The sequence below is a fragment of the Rattus norvegicus genome, chromosome 19 (assembly GCF_036323735.1).
Source record: "Rattus norvegicus strain BN/NHsdMcwi chromosome 19, GRCr8, whole genome shotgun sequence".
Classification (NCBI taxonomy): domain Eukaryota; kingdom Metazoa; phylum Chordata; class Mammalia; order Rodentia; family Muridae; genus Rattus; species Rattus norvegicus.
In genome coordinates, this window is record NC_086037.1 from 36,784,275 (window position 1) to 36,801,724 (window position 17,450).

Sequence of the window (17,450 nt, forward strand, 5' to 3'; positions counted from 1 at the left end):
TCCTTGGTTAACCAGTTTCCACCATTGGTAGTGGATGTCTTCGTTGTTGTCTCTTAAACATCAAGCAGATGAAAGGTTTGCCTTAGTTGGTCTAAAATCAGCTTGCCTCAACTAAGGATGTACTTTTGGGCAATACTCTCAGCTTTCTAGGAGAAGGCTGCCAAACACCCCTGCAGGCCCAGAGGAGAATTTGCATGCCCTGAGGTATGTTAACCCTTGCTCCCCGGCTGGCTGTGGGCCCTTTTGCCATGAGTTCCATCCAGAGAGCACAGAAACAAAGTGGCAAAGCTTCCCGTGAGGATAGAGGGATGAGAAATTGGTGTTCACCATCAGCAGCACATCTCAGTGCAGTGGTGAGCCCGCGCTTACCTGGTCTGCATTTGAGCCAAGGTGGGAGTTCTAGACCTACATGGGCTGCTAGACACTTAGGAACTGACCTTCTCATCTTTAGCAGAATGTATCTGCGCCCTTCTCGGAAGCACTGAACATTCTCATTCTGACCAGAAGTCGTGAGGCAGGCAGGGGCTGTGTTTTTTGCCATCTGGGTGCTTTCTGCCCACCAGGCCTTAGGTTCAAGCACACAGCTCAAAGAAGATCTTGTTCCGAGGGAGGGGATGGGGGCAAAATCACCCACGTTGAGGCCTATTGCTCCAAAAGAAATAGGAAGACACAGGCCAGTGCTAACTAAGCAGGGAAGGTGGCAAGAGGCCACTGAGATCTCTCCAAGGTTCTGGAGGACCCGCCCCCACCTTATTCCTCCCAGCCCTGTTCTGGCCGCACTGCTCCCAGCCTCTTGCCAGGACTTTCTTAGGTTCTGTGTGAGCATTGATGCCACCTCACACTCAAGTCTCAAGCAAATGTAGATTTGGCTATTGGGAGGAGGATGGTGGTGGTGCCTGGCGTCCCAGATGCCATTTCCCAAGATACCAAGGGACAACTGTGAAGATCCCAGTCTCCTCACCCTGGCATGGTGCACCTGAACAGAAGTCTCCACTTAGACCGGCCTCAGTGGTTTTACAATGCCAGACTTTCACAAGCACACCTCCACAGCCTTCTCTTCCCCCTTTCTCCTACCTGCTCCTGTACTGCAACAAACCCCATGAGCTTGGTGGCTTACAACAAGAGGGACGTATTCTCTCACGGTGTTGGAGGCCGAGAGCCTACCTACCCTGTGTTTGTTTGTCAAGGTTGCTTTTCTCCTTAGGGCTCCAGGGAACGATCACGTTTTGGTCAGCTTTCAAAGGTTGGGGGCATTTCTAGAGGTTGGAGCAGCACTGGCTTAACTTCTGCTTCAGTCTTCTTTCCCCCTTATTTTAGGGATCTTTCCCTCGTCTTTCATTAGGTCTCTGGTAGGACCCAACCAGGTAAGCAGGGTGCTTAATCACGGCTGCAAAGGATCTCTCCAAGGTCCTGGAGGTGCCCCCTTACATATCCAAATGGGCTAACATTCTTGGGTTCAAGAGACATATCCTTTGCAGTGGGGGAGAAGGCATACTGCCATCTGCCCCATTTATGACTTGCACTCAGCTATTGGAGTTAGATTCTAGGGGATTGTGGCCTAAAGAGGGGTTCCTTTGGCAAACTGTTTCCCTGGGTCTGTACCCAAATTTTTTTTACATCCAGAGCAGGTGTATTGCAATGGTCCTCTGGCTTCTGCTGGAGGTTTTCAGTGGCCTTTCTGTCCCTGATTTGGTGAGTTAAGGTGCAGGAGCAGGGTTCAGGGTCCCACCAGGCGGCAGCAAGGAGCCAAGGCCTGGCAATTGGGCTCTCAGTAGGCATCTCCTCTCTAGGCAGTTGGGACTGGCTCACAGGAGCGATCAAGGTGGTGGGATGATTCTCACCATCTGGAGTGAGAGAGAAAATGTAAATACCATTTGTTTTTAAATACAAAGGAAGTGTTTAAACCCAAAACATCCCAACAGGAAACATGGCCTTCTGTGTGCCTGGCTGGGAGTGCCAGCCTCTTTTGCAAGTTGCCTGAGCTCAGCCCAGTAATTTGAAGTGGAAGACAGCAGGGGCCAAGGGAGGGAAAGGGGCACCCCCTCAGAAGCTAGTTACCTGTTTCTTCCTAACAGCTCAGTGGACTGCTTCAAGTGTGTGTGCGAACAGGAACAGAGACCCAAGCCAAGTTCACCTCTGCAGAGCTAATGAGGGAGTACATTTCGGTAAGGAATGAGGGAACACTGGGAAATAGGCATGTTTTGATATTTCTCTAAAGATTGACCTAAATTCTGTGTGTGTGTGTGTGTGTGTGTGTGTGTGTGTGTGTGTGTGTATGTGTGTACATGGCCGTGGAGGACAGACATGTTGGGAGCTGGAGTTGGAGGTGTCTGTGAGTGTGTGTGTGTGCTGGGAATCAAACTGATCCTCTAGGAGAACAGCACATGCTCCTAACCACTGAGCTATCTCTCCAGCCCCCTATTTTGCTCCTTTCCTCTGTTTCCAGTTTGCGATGGGATCCTTTTAGTAACTGGACTCTGATCTGTCACCCACCAACTTAAAACCTGTATCCACAATCCAAGCCCAAATTTGGCAGCTCACTCTGGTTTCTAAAAATTAATATTTGGTTAAAGTTAAAAATAGTGGAAGAAGGTCGCTTCACCTCTCTTGTGAGCGCTTTCTGGCGCAGTGTAGGAATATAGTTTTAAGAGAAGAAGTCTATTTAAACACAGCATTCACTTTTGGGGGCCTTTGGGCAGTGTTTGGTCCTGCTCACAAGCTTAATGCAGCACCCTAAAACATTTAGAGTTCTGCACCTCCATTCCCCTTTCAAAATGCCTCCATGATCTGCTTAATGCACAAACCTTCGCCGTGTGTGTAAGTCTCTCTGTGAATGTAGAGGGACTTGCAATCCCCATGACTGTTTCCTATATGAGCAGGAAAGTGTTTGAATTAAAATCACATTTGAACTAATTATTGAAGCATATATTTTAAATTAAATCTCAAGCACAAATTCACAAATACTACAAACACTTAGAGCATAAAACAAGCAGATTCCTTAAACTTAAATACATGGCTCATGCAGACGTGGTTTCTTTAAAAATATGTGTGTGTGTGTGTGTGTGTATGTGTGTGTGTGTGTGTGTATGTGTAATTCCAATCTTCTAGGGGTTAAAATACCCCCTAAGAAGGCAAATCTTTTCTCAGCTAATGGAGGTTACTTAGTGTCGAGAGACTTGGGCTGGCCAGGTGCCCTGATGGAGCATGGAGGACTCCTCGTTTCTGAGAGAGCCGTCATAGCATGAGGTGAAGGGCTGGTCTCCTAACAGAGCCTGCTTTGTATTCATTAGATTGTGGGGTTTCAGGGATGCTTACAAAGAGAAGGAAATTCATTTTTTTCTGCTGATGTCTAAAGATCTTTGGACTTGGCATTCTGCATTCTTGGTCGTCTTCCTGTCCTTAGCACCATGATGACTTTTGTAGACACCGAAATTAGACTGAATTCTGCACGTCTCGAGGTTCACCCTGGATTTGCCCTACAGCTTCATGATCATTGTGCTGATAAACTAGCCCAGGCCCATAAGGCCCAGGGCAAGCTGTCTCTTGCTTTCCCCTCTACATTATCCATCCTTTATTGGGCTCCAGGTCTACATGACTTTCCTTTTTATTCCTGGAGTTGTTTAAGGTGGTTGTGGCTGCCAGGGCTTTGCAACTCCCTGTTTCCCCGGTCTGAAAGTTCTGGACAGAAATTCTTGTAATTACACTGTCATTTTTCCTGCCTTCCAGGCCTCCGTTCTAGTATCATCCCCTTAGAGATGCTTCAACCCTTAAATAATTTCATTCTGCTTGCTGCTACCTGCTATGGAGATTGCTTTCTGTGCTTTGTTATGATACTCTTGTTCTTGTTGCTGCTTGGGTTTTGATTTTTGAGACAGGGTTTCTCTGTGTAGCTCTGGCTGTCCTAGAGCTCACTTTGTAGACCTTGGCTGACCTTGAACTCACAGGGACCCTATCATCTCTGCCTCCCAAGTGCTGGGATTGAAGGTGTGAACCACCACTCCCAGCCCACAATACTCTCTCGTATTACCTAATGTGCTCCCATTGAAATGGGACCTGCTTTTTTTTTGTGAGGAGTATCTCAGGTACCCCACGTTGTCCTGTAACTCAATCCTCCTGCACCAGCGTCCTGAATGTTACAGTTATGAGTGTTCAGCACCATGCCAAGCAGAAGTCATGTCCTGAATGTTATAATTACAAGTGTTCAGCGCCACACTGAGCAGAAGTCATGTTTCTTACAGGGTGGTGGGTCTCATTGACCACCACAGGCTCCGTTACTGATAGGTCTGGACTTAGTGAGTTAAGTCAGGGGAAACCAGTGGCAATCAAGTTGGTCAATGGCTCTAATTCTGCTTTTTCAGACCTGTGTCCCTGAACACACTCAATCCTTCAAAGTGGGGACCTGTCCCAAAGACTGGCCGAGCCGTGGGGAGATAACTTTCAAGGACTATCGGATGAGATACAGAGACAACACCCCTCTCGTTCTCGATGGGTTGAACCTGAACATCCAAAGCGGGCAGACAGTTGGGATTGTGGGAAGAACGGGCTCTGGTGAGGACACACTCTGCATTTGTTTCCTTGGGGTTGTTTGTTTGAATTTGCTCCCCATGTGCCTGTGAAGCCACATCAGAGCAATGTGCATGAATGCTGGATTTTTATCTTCCCTCAAATCTCTTTACTGTAAATTAGGGTTTCAGGTGTGACCAGGTGTGGAGAGTTGGACGCAAACACACAGTAGTTTTTGGATTAATTAAATGAGAATAATTCTGGAGAAATGGGGCCCAGAAGATGAATTGTGCGCTAAAGGCCTCTGCTGGGACCGACAGGTTAATGACGTTAGGGCAGCCTGGTTCCCCCAGCATGAACAATGTATGCTTTGCAGAGTCATCCACACGGAGCCAGTTTCGTTGCACCAAAAAATCCCCTTAATTAAATGCTTAGACATGACAGAGGCAAAAGCTGGTGTTGGATTCATCCTCCCTGCTCTTGCTGTCCCCAGGTAAATCATCACTGGGCATGGCCCTGTTTCGTCTGGTGGAACCAGCCTCTGGCACCATCTTCATTGACGAGGTGGATATCTGCACTGTGGGTCTGGAAGAGCTCCGAACCAAGCTGACCATGATCCCCCAGGATCCTGTCCTGTTTGTAGGTACAGTAAGGTAGCTGTTTTCAACCATCGTGCATTCCTGCTTGGAGACGGTGACACTGAGCCAACCAGCAGTTGAGAAATTGCTAGGCCATGGCTGTTCTTGGCAGTCTTAGCTCAGGGAACTGGGCTGCTGGTGTCTGGTTTTTAGTAAAGCTTTGGAAGGAACTGGGGAACAGTGTCCTGAGCCTTGGCTGGTACTTCAGAAGCTCTATTATTAAAACATTATATCATTATTAATATAACATCACCATTATATCATTACATTATTAGCACCAACATATAATGAGTAGTGATATTAATTGTTTTAATAATGTTAGTAATACTATTATTCGTGATTTTATTATACACAGAGTGAGTGGGTAGCTCACAGTTGGCCCCAACAGCCCTATCTTATGCCTGTGTTCCAGCGTTACACCAGGCTTAGCAATGACCACTCTCAAAAGCACCCCCAGGGTGCACAGTAGACTGACTAAGTGGTTCCCTGGTTTGTATGTGCAGCAGGCTTTTGGCAAGTGCATTAATTCATCCCCACTTCAGACTGGAAGATGATTAAGTATAAGAAGACGAAGGTTGTGACTTACACAGGCTCAAGGTGTGGTGTCTAAGCACAGGGGGCTCCGAGTATCTGAGCTGGTCCAGGGAAATGGGAAAGTCCTCTCGTTGGGCACTGGATGAAGTAGGGAGACTACCCACTCAAAGCTGATCACATGAGTGATGCATCGCAAAACACACAATCCATCCCTCAGCGGGGCCTGGAATCTGGGCTTCCCGATGCTGCTGCAAGGGATGCTGGGCCAAGTTTCTTTCTTTTGTCCTTTCTCTGCCAAGAGCTGCTTTGCTCTACACTGATGCAGTCAACCATGGCATGGTTGTGTTTGCTCTGTCTCCTGGTAGGGTTTTTCATTCCTGCCTGTCTTGTCGCCAAGGTCTTTGCTCCCCCACAGAGTTGTGGGTCCTTGGTCTTGGGGCCTGGCTCTCTGAACAGGCTTTTTCCGTCCCACCTCTTCTTGTCTGCCAACATGCTATGGGGAAGAGAGTGTGTCCTTACCTTTTACGGCATCCGACAGCCACTATGGACTTCCAGATTTCCTGTCTGCTTCCCGTACTCTCATTGTCTTCTCTCCATTGTGTTATCCTTGAGGATCCAGCTTGCTTTCCTTTGATTCACTGCAGGTACAACTTGGATCCCTTGGGGAGTCACACCGACGAGATGCTCTGGCATGTTTTGGAGAGAACATTCATGAGAGACACAGTAGGTCTTTGGGGCTGTCCAGCACAAGTCCCAGACTCCTGTCCCCGGGGCCAGCACCTAGCCAGGTTTATTTGCCGGGGGTGACATACTTCAGCCAAGTTCAGTCCTTCCTTGTTCCTGATTATCAAAACCAGCTACAGTACTATTTGTTGGCTCCCTGGCTGATCCAGTCTGCAGCTCTTCATGAGTCATCTTTCTTGGTCGTCAGCCCAGCCCTCGGCGGCTAGTGCTTTCTTCCTTCATTTTTGAGATGACAAAAATTAAGGCTTGAAGAAGCAATGTGTCCACACCAGTGAGTAGCAGGATGGAGACTTGAACCCAGGTCTGCCCGGGTCCAAAGTGATGGCTGGCCTGATGATTTAGTCTATGGCTTCACTGACTTTATCAGAACAGATGAGCTAAAGAATGATGGATTGGGTGTAGCTTGTTCTGGGATTGCAAGTGTGGCTGGCTTGAGTTCTAGGACAGAAGACTTTGTCCAGTTAAGCACTGAGATCAGTAGCCCCAACGTGCCAGGGCAAACATCTCCCAGAGCCACTTTGGTCTGCTGTTATGGATAGATAGACTTTGTCTTGGCCTTCTAGAAAACTCCCTCATCCCCTTTGTACTTTATTCATGAAGAGTTGTCACCCTGCAGGCCATTTCCATTTGCTTAAATGTTCCCTAGAAGTATATGGGTGATTTGTCCTTTATGGTGAGTCATGGTGGCTTTACATTATTAACATCTCCCTTGCCCTCCCTGCTGCTTGTTTGCAGTATTGAAATGATTGCCATTTTGTACTTTGTTTCCCATTGTAAAATAAAGGAAGCTGATGAATGCAAGAGGAGGGGGGCAATCAATAAGACGATGTAGGACGATTTTATAGATCACCAGGATAAATGTGTCATTTTCTGTGTTTTATAGATAATGAAACTCCCAGAGAAATTACAGGCAGAAGTCACAGAAAACGGGGAAAACTTCTCAGTAGGAGAACGCCAGCTGCTTTGTATGGCCCGGGCACTTCTCCGTAATTCAAAAGTAAGGAAACAGCTTGGAAAATGGATTGGTCAAATTTTGGATATTCCCTGCAGTGCCGCTCAATCCAGGAGGCAGACAGACACAAGTTTGTCTTTCAGCAAAGACAGAGCACTGCAGTAATTTAAAAACCGATCACTTTCTCTTAAGACAAACTTGTGAAGGGTAAAAAATTGAAAAATAACAGCCATTTTCTGGAGCAGTGCCTTCCTTATCCGGGCTTTGCCTTGGGAGGTCTCTTGATTACATATTCTCTCCACTCCTAGGAGGCTTGAGTTTGAAAAATATGCTCTCAACTTTTTCCCTTTGTCCCTGAATAATTCTGAATCCTCAGGCACAGTACCTAGAACACCCAAGAAAGCCATCAGAATGCTAGCATATAAGATTTTTTATATATACTTTCCCAAGTGACTTAACCAGCCTTACTTACAGATCCTGAGGGGGGAAAATGCCTCTCTCGCCTCTCTCTCTCTCTCTCTCTCTCTCTCTCTCTCTCTCTCTCTCTCTCTCTTCTGGGGGCTAGAGCCAGGGCTCAGTGGCTAAGAATTTTGCTGCCCTTCCAGAGGACCTTGGTTTGATTCCCAGTATTTATTTACATCATGTGGCTCACAACAGCCTGTAACTCCAGCTCCAGGGTCTCTGATACTCTCTTCTGGACTTTGCATTTATATGTATGTATGAATGTAGCCACACAAAGACACATACATGTACACATAACAATTGAGATAAAGAAAGAAATCCTATTAGCCGAGCATTTATAGTGGTGAATGCACTGTGTGGGTTTTAAGAGGTGTCAACAGAAGGAAAGAGAAACCATTTAACACTACACTGTGAAGTAGCTCTGTGGCTTTTGTGTAAGATATGAACCCTTCACATGTGAGGAAATTAGGTAAGTTGACAAGATTAAGTCTAGCTAGGGGTTGAGGTTAAACCTTCAAACTATAAAATCCAAGCAGCACTTTGTCAAGCAGAATGATGCTCCTCTCAGCTCCAAAATGGTATCCTTATCATGTACCCCAAACTTGTATTTGGACATTAAAGATCTTGAGATAGGAGAATTGTCTTGGATCTGGCGGGTCTAGTATCTAGCATATTCCCACGTGTCTTCTTTATAAGAAGCAAGCAATAGAGTCAAAGACAGCTGCAAATGTGATAGCAGGAAAGGTCTCTGGGTGGGGAATACCGGCATCTTGCAGGCAGAAGGGGTGCAGCCCTCAGTTGGATTGCAGGGTTCCCAGGTTCTTGGCTCCAAGGCTATACATTTTCCTCTTTGCACAGCTTTGGCTTTTACAGTGCTTCTTCCTTAACAGATCATTCTCCTTGATGAAGCTACTGCCTCCATGGATTCCAAGACGGACACCCTTGTTCAGAGCACCATAAAAGAGGCCTTCAAAAGCTGCACAGTGCTGACCATCGCTCATCGCCTAAACACTGTTCTCAACTGTGACCTTGTCCTGGTCATGGAAAATGGGAAGGTGCAGGAAGTTCTGGTTGGCATCCCCTCCTCAAAGGCTTCCCCAGTTGGGGCTATGTGGTGTGTATATTTTCTTTCCCTGAAAACTTCAGTTCTTCTCTGATTTTCAGGTGATTGAGTTTGACAAGCCTGAAGTCCTCGCTGAGAAGCCTGACTCTGCATTTGCGATGTTACTAGCTGCAGAAGTTGGACTGTAAAGGTCCCGTGGTTGGTTTGAGAGGAGACAATGGATGTGTGAGAGGAGAAGCCTGAAGGTAGAGTCAAGCAGCCCTGGCCACAGCCCCTCCCACCCATGGAGCACAGGGTGAGCTGGGGCTGAGATGTGTCCCTTGCCCTTCTGGTCACCTCCCTTGGCAGACTCAGGGTTAGTTCTGGATGGTGAAGAATCCAGACAAAGCTGGGGGGTTGGAAGCTGCCTCTCACTTCTGAAAACCCCAAGGGTCCTCATGGTCCTCATCAATACTACATAATGCTCGAGAATGGGAACATTCTAACTTTCCGTCCAAAAGCAGTAAAAGCGAATGAGATGGAAAATGCCCAAGGCTGGAGGTAACAGCGCTCCTCGCTTTTGTTACCAGACAAGAGAGAAGGGTTTTCTTTCTGTTTAATTTCATTCCACTCTTAGCTAACTATGTGGCAAGCAGTAACCGCATAGATCTATAGCACGGAAGACTGGTGATAGTGTTTGGCATGAGATTTTTTTTTTCCAAAGAAATCATATTATATGTTACAGTTGATCTGTTAAAATAAGCAGAAAGCAAAACACTGGGGTTTCTGAATAAATGACATTTTAATATCTTCTTTATCAGTCATTAAAATGCAACGAGAAACCAAATGACCCTGAAATTTTGCCTTGCAATTATTTTACTGACGTTGTCTCTCTTTGAACGATGCTTTCTCACGAACCTCCCACTGCAATCTCCCTTGGCTCAGTAATGAATTTATGCAGTTGTTTACCAGTCTCAAGGTCTTCTATGAGGATCAGAGGAAAGACCTACCTGGTAGCCCCAGTGTGATTACTGCCAGCTCAGAGTAGCGTTTGCCACACCTTGGGTTGAAGGCCCTCTTTATATTTCTGGCGAGGATGACGGGTTCTTGTGACGTTTGCATGAGGTTCCCTCTACTTCTTTCCAGTCCCAGACCACACCTCAGGTATGGCATGCAGCAGTGTGGTCAACAAAGCTCCTTCCGAGCCTTGGCCACACACTACCCTGCATCTAGCACTTAGGAACATTCAAGAAACATGGCAGGCCTGCTATGTCTGCCTTCCTAGTTCACCAGCATGCTAGAAGATTAATCTAGAAATTTCCATCAGTCTGTGATGGTTTTTAATGGTTGTCAATTTGACAGGATTTTGGAGCTAATAAACCTTGGGGATGCCTGTGAGGGAGACTACATTAGGTGGGTACTAAGGATATTGGGCTGAATAAAAAGGAGAGAGGTAGTTGAGTACCAGTTTTCAACTGTGTCTTCTCCTTGACTGAAGGCACCATGTGACCAGCTGCCTCCTGATCTTGCTGCTGTGCTTTCCCCGCCACGATGAATGGCATCCCCTTAAACTATAAGCCAATGTAAATTCTTGATTCTTTAAGTTGCTTTGTTAAGTACTCTGTTGACAGCAATGAGAAAAGGTTCTAATGAGAGAATAGAACCTAGAAGTGGTATTGCTTCAGCCATAGGCCTGACCATGTCATTTGAAAGTTTTCAGAACTGGTTTGTGGGACGGATATGGAAAAGTTTGGAATCTGGGGCTAAAGCGAGCCTGGACTGCAATAAGCAGAGTTTGATGGGCCATCCCCGTGGGAATGTGGACGACCAGACTGCCAACAGAAAGGAGCACAGTAGAGACCTAGCATTGGAAGTTGGGAGAACTAGGCTAGAGGCAAAGACAAATCATGTCCCTGCATTTGATGTGTTCCCTGAGAACTCAGGTGAGGCTGGATCAGAAAGTAATGGACTAATTTGTTTAATAGAAGGAATTTTAAGAAAGGGCAGCATTTAGGCTGTGACATGGTTACTATTCATTGCCCTTATCCACGTCTACAGAGAGAAAGAGCAACAAAAATGGAGCAGAAATACATGAAAAATATGCAGGTTACCAAAGGCTAAAGGAGTGAGCTCAAACTTGGGACAAGGCAGCTGAGAGCAGCTGTAATTATTAAGGAAAACTAGTAAAGAGAAATATGTGCTCTGCATGGAGACACTAAAAAACAGAAAAGAAAAAAAAAAAAAAAACGGCAGACAGACAGGCAGATGTGGAAACCAAATTCATTTGAAAGGAGAGCCCATGAATGGAAAATGATGTTGAAGGGGTTTCCTGCTCAAAAACAGCTGCCTAGGGAAATGTTTCTCTAGGATCGGCACCCAGAAGCCACAGCAATTGTGGCCCAACAGGGCCAGGCTACATCTTGAGCTGACAGCAGAACTTGGCAATGTTGTTCACTTGGTATGGGTTTTCCATCATAGAAGTCGGGGAGGAAACCCAAGAAGGAACACTGCTCATTGACATGTTCTCTGTCTTGCTTTCTGTAGCTTTCTTCTAGAGTCAGCCAACATCATTAGGGGAAGGTGTTGTCCACAGTGGGTTGGAGCATCCCACATTCATCATCAGTATGAGTCCTCACAGACACCGCCTCTAGCAAAGTCTGACCAAGGAAATTCCATAACTAAGGTTCCCCCTTTCCAGGTGACTTTAAGTCATGTTGAACTGACAATAAAGACTAATCAGTACAACCATTGTATGGTTCATAGTTAAGAGTTCTGTTCAGAGTTAAGAGATGGTCCTAAATCTCTGAAGAGATTGACTTTGAACTTTTAAGCAGTGTTGTAATTGTCACAAGTCATGGGGATGTTTGATGTTGAAATGAATGCACTCTGCATGCATGCACTCTGAAATGATGGTGAGCCTATTGGGGCCAGATATCAAGGAATATCAGTTGACAGGATAGATTTGTGATGGTTAATATCATCAGCTTGACAGTATCTGGACCATCTAGGAGGCAAACCTCTGGGCCTGACAGTGAGGGAGTTTCTAGATTGAGTTAATTGAGACAGAAAGACCCTAAACGGAGGGGCACCAACTCACAGGTTGGGATCCAGAACTAAACACAAAGGAAACATGCTGTGAGCTGTAGCTCACTATCTCTCTGCTTTCTGGCTTCTCTAACTCTGCTTTCTGTTTCCATGTGTTCCCCACTCTTAACATACCATATGTCTTCTTAAGTTACTTCTGGGTATTTTGATCACAACAATGAGAAGTGTAAGTCATACCCAATCCAACAACCACTGTGGCAAAAAGCTGGTGGTTTACCTCTACCCAGCCATTCTGTATCTGATGTCTGGACAGGCCGCAGGCTAGACCAGAGGGAAAGCAAGTGCAGTTGGAGCCAGGTGGAGGTCTTAGTCAAGTGTGGTAAAGCCCGTGGCAGGCATTTCCATTGAATCCTGCTATCAGCGGATGGGACACCCTCAAGAGGATGTGACTGAAAAAGACACAGTGAGGTGATTCCTTTCATGGACAACTTTATGACAACTGTGGCCCTCCTGCAAAGGGACACTCCGATCATCAAATTTAGAGTCACAGAACTTTGGACAAGTTGCATAGCTTCTTGATGGATACCCAGCAACTTCTTTGACACAACAGTCTGACCAGGCTGTCCCTGGTGGCCATGGGAACCCATGCCAGTCATAACTGACATGTTATATGGATGAAGGATGCTTGACTTTCCTCTCCAGGTCAGTCTGATAATGTGCCCATGACTTCAAGAAGACTTTTTTCAAGGTCCAGGGCAGTGGCTCCTTTAGTCATTGGAAGCAATGACTCATGCCCTGTGGCTCCTGTCTGCCCATGCTCTTCCTGTTGTCCTAGCAGGAGAGAATACTGATATTGATCCTGATGTTTGCCGAGCCTCTGCAGTGTGCCAGACACCATGACAAGCAGTTTTTTTATGAATCATTTCACCTAATCCTTGTCTCACCCTGTGAAATGCAAGATGAGGCTTCCTGAGGAGAGGAGTTTAGCTCCAGGCACACAGGCACATAGGAAGGAGAGGACAGAGGTAGCAATTGAACCCTGGCCAATCTGATTCCAGGGACTTTGCTCCTAAACCCCTTTGTCCATTCTCCTGGCCTGCTCTGAGACAGTGACAATTGTCAGGATCACACAGGGTCAGGGGGTACAGATCATGGGATGGTCTCCATGACAGTCCTTGACCTTCATGACTTACTCTTCCTGAAATGTCATCCAAGGTCAGACTATGCTGACTAGCCCGTGGTCTTCAAAGTTGGTGTGCTTTGTTGAATCCTTACCATGTCTTTGAGAGATATCCACCTGCCATGATCTGAAATTTATGCCCCTTGAAACCTAATCAGAAGTACAACGGTATTAAGAGCCTTGGCTTATAGGGCGATTAGCTTATGAGGGCAGAGACCTCATGTGTGGGATTCAGTGTCTATACAAGAAAGGTTTGACAGAGTTGGCTCATCATTTTAACCATGGAAGACACGTTAAAGTCAACATTCATGATGTAGAAAGCCCCATCTGGTACTACTACTCAGTTCCAGAACAATTAGCAATCAATTTCTGTTGTTTATAAATTATCTAGTCTATTATATTTTGCTATTACAACATAAGCAGTACTAGTATTATAATACTGATGGGGAAACTGAGGAACTGATACAGTCACCAAGATTACCCCACTATTAGAATTTAAATACCAAGCAGGCTGATCCTAAAACCTGTTTTATTAATTACTTTTCTTATCGCTGTTTCAAAATACATGGCAGAAACAGTTTGAGGGAGTTTGAAAGGCTTATTTTAGGTCAAAGTCTATCATTGTGTGGAAGGCACAGTGAAACATCTTAGGTCACCTCACAGCAGGCTAGGGAGCAGAGAGCAAGAGAGGAAAGGAAGTGAATAGCCAGGAATAATATATCCCCAAAGACCAGTCCCAGAGACCTACTTCCTGCGGCTTTGTCCCTTGCTTTCTGAGGTCCTAGAACCTTCCAAAATACTTTGACCATCCAAGAGGACCAACTGTTCAAACCATGAGCCTATTGGGAACATTACTTACTCACCCTGTGGCATATGTTCTGTTAAATTCCATCTGCTAGCAACTTGAGACCTTCTGATGACAAAAAACAGTGTCCAGAGGTGAAAAGCCCACGTATTGGTCAGTCTTGGTTATGCTGCTAATGACCCCATATCCTGATGGTTTATTTCTTGTTCATGTGATATGTGTACCAAAGGTCAGAGATATTTGTCCTTTATCTTCTTCACTGTTCACAGTCAGGCTGACAGAGCAGACTCTGCCTGGAATATCGTCAGTTTTATGGCAGAGGAAAGGTAGATGTGGTAATCAGGAACAAGATATGGCACTTTAGCCTACAACTCATGGGCAACCTAAGTCACGTGGCCACTCCTGAGCCACTCCAATGTATGGCGCATACTCCACCTGCAGGACCGTGGGTCACAGAAGCTCAGTTTGCTCCTGCAGGAGGTTGTACAACCAGTGCTCTTCTTCGGAGCAGCAGCAAAAGTTCCAAACGGTATCCACAACCTACCTCAGCCTAGGTTTGGGTCTTGGTTCTGCTGTGGTGTACTGTACCTGTGCAATACCATTCTCTGAGCTGAAGGAAAAGGGGTTGGCTTTCAGCTTAGAAGAAATGAGGACAATTTCTAGAACATGAGCAGAATTTAGACAGAGGGCTCATCGTCCCCCCCTCCCCCCCACCACAATCCATGGTTTCTTCAAATGTGTGATGTATAAAGTTGAACAAAGTTGAGCCAAGTTCTTTGCATTCTCCTGGCATGTACTTGGATGCTCATTAAGAAATAAGTTCTGTGACATCTTATTCTCGTTTATCTTGGTGTTTCAGCTTTAGAATGCTGATACATACAATGCTTCATCCACCTACTGGGTTATGAATTAAAACCTCTGGAATCTCCTCAATGGATGCCAACAAAGAATGGAGGAGGCCACTTACACTGTCATCATAAATCAGTAGCAAATTACTCCCGATGTAGTTTGTAGTCAGTTGTATCCCATGTTTGAGGAGAGTTGGAATACAACAGGGATGCAAAGTGACAGCCACAGGCCAATCACAGCCGGTCACATTTTAAAGAAATAAAGATTCATTGGAAAGCATCCAGACTTGTTTTTAGATGCAATCTTTCCAACAGCTTTCACATTCTAATGGTGGAATATGGTGCCTGTACCAAATGTAGGACTTCAAAGCCAAAACATTTACCTCATTGGCTTTTTCTGAAGTGAGTTCATTGACTCCTGGCTTAAGCATGTGAGAAGACATGAAGGTTGTGGGGGAGGGCCATGGAAGGCTAGCTCTCTCTCATCAAGTCTCCATGGGGTTTCCAAAACTGCTGCATGGTCTGAAGTTTCTGACTGTAGAACAATGGGACAGGATCTTGTTTATGACACTGACATACTGATCATCAATCACACAGTCACCCTACCTCCAGCCTTGTATTATACATATACTTCAGGCCATCTCAGGTTAGACTTCATGCAGCTCCAAGGATCATAAACAATTCTTTGGGCTTTGCTGAGCATGGCCAGAGGAAAAGAGAGCCATCGCTCCTCTGTAGTTAAATCTGGCTTCTTCCAACTTAGATGTGGCCTAAAGGGGCATCATTTTAACATCAATTCATAGCTCACCTCAAATCTTTGGGCTACCTATTCCCTGCTCTGCCCCCCCCCCCGCACCCCCCACCCACCGCCCCTGGTCAGAGAGACCGAGCTCAGATTTTCTCCTGTCCAAGTGAACACAGTTCTGAAGTTGGCTCAAGATCATCAGTAAAACTGAGTTATTCTTTGCTAGGAGTTGGAATCACATGGGCCAGTACAGCATGATTTAAAACGAATTGAAAAATGCAAGAGGTCAGCTTTGGGTCAGATGGACGATCAAAGAAATCACTTTTCTTTTGGCTCTGTGTGGAAGGTCACCTCTGGGTGAGGCTAAATGGAACACTAAGATCTTCAAATAAATGCTGCTCTCCACAGAGCTGCCCCGCATGATGTCACCGTGTGCATGCTCATGGCTCTTGATGAAGAGCTGTGGTGGGAACAGCATGAAGGGGCCGAGCCAAACCAGCTCCTGCCATCTTAACACAAGACTTGGACAGATTGTTCTTGACCCTCTGCTCCAAGGACATCTAGGTCTTTCAGCCTCCTTCATCTGGCTAGAAGCATGCTCACGGATTCTTAGTCTATAAGTTGTTCTTGCGAAATATGTAGAACTTCAATTGTTTTAGGCATGCAGCTCAGCAATGCTGAGTTTATTTTGTTGTGCAGACATGTTCAAAGCCTTTCATTGTACCGAAGCCCTGACCCCCATTAAATGTCCCCTACAGGCTGTACTTTGAAAGCTGGTACCTGGCTGGTGTCATGTTGAAATTGAATCCTGTGCTTTCATTTCAAGAGGCAGGCCAGGAAGGCTCTGCTCTTTGATAGATTCCCTCAATGTCTCCATCAACCAGGAAACCTCTAGTAGGTATGCCCCCCTTCCGACCAAATTATGAACTGAATAAATTGCTCCTTTTCTGGCATTTAGTTATAACTGCAGAAAACAGAGATACCATTCCTTGGGTGTTCTGTACTTCTTGTTCCTATGAACTTGAAGTCTAGTTGCCCACACAAGCAGAATCATACAAGGTTTGCCCTTTTACACCCGGCTTCTTTCAGTTAGCATAGTGCCTTTAAGGTTCACTTTGCTGTGCCTGCATGTGGATTTCCTTTCTTTCCCAGGCTACCCTGACCAGAGGTCAGTGAAGCCATGATTTGACTTGTGTTTCCCTGATGACTAGCAGCATTACACAGTGTTCTCCCACTAAGGCCCCGGGTCTATTGACTTTGCATTTCTTTTTAAAAAGAAATTGCAAGCAGCATTCTTAAATGAGCATTCTCATGGTGTCAATTCAAATACAAACTGTAATTATTAGCTGTGGGCAAAGCACCTGTGAGGCCTATGATTAAGATTTTAAACCAGCTCATGAGTACCACGCATGCTGGTGCAGCCTGTAACCCCAGCATTCAGGAAGCTGAGGAAGGGGGACCATAAGTTAGGGGCTATCCTGGGATATAAAATAATAATACCTTGTCTCAGAAAGGAAAACCAAAAGAGAAAGTCCAAACAAACCAACAACTAACCAACACAAAGCAACAACTGCCTGGAGGGTCGGATGATTCTTCTCTTCCTTTGAAGAGATGGTACGCCGTACCCATTTCCCAGTTTTCTTAGTTGGGAGACGGTTCTCTAACCTGGAAACTGTCCCACATTCATTCAAAGACTGACAGGGAGAAGGAGGAGCCTAGCTTCCAGTTTACTGTTGTTTCCACGAATGTCTCTGTCTCAGGATGCTCTCTAGAAGGGAGAAAACAAAAAAAAACAAAACAAAACAATTCTTCTCCCTAGGCAACCTATCATATTAAATAAATGACTTTCAGGTGTCAAAGCACATATAGCAAATTGGCAGCGGATGGTTAAAGCTGGATGGGGAGCTCATTGATTCATTTATTTCAAGCATTCATTATTTATTCACTCATGT

At 45.7% G+C, this 17,450-nt stretch overlaps 1 protein-coding gene across 10 annotated transcripts in view; it reads left to right on the top strand.

The window, feature by feature from the left end:
• Abcc12 (ATP binding cassette subfamily C member 12) overlaps positions 1 to 14,594 on the top strand; it is a 76,319-nt gene extending 61,725 nt beyond the window's left edge. For 6 of the 10 annotated variants that reach the window (XM_008772375.4, XM_039097573.2, XM_006255241.5 and 3 more), the window contains 7 exons: positions 2,076 to 2,165; positions 4,359 to 4,548; positions 4,997 to 5,156; positions 6,320 to 6,398; positions 7,303 to 7,416; positions 8,724 to 8,903; positions 8,998 to 9,725. In XM_008772375.4, coding sequence (XP_008770597.1) covers positions 2,076 to 2,165; positions 4,359 to 4,548; positions 4,997 to 5,156; positions 6,320 to 6,398; positions 7,303 to 7,416; positions 8,724 to 8,903; positions 8,998 to 9,084 — 900 coding nt within the window. In that variant the 3' untranslated portion in view covers positions 9,085 to 9,725. 10 annotated transcript variants of the gene reach the window in all.
• The last annotated feature ends 2,856 nt before the right edge of the window (positions 14,595 to 17,450 follow it).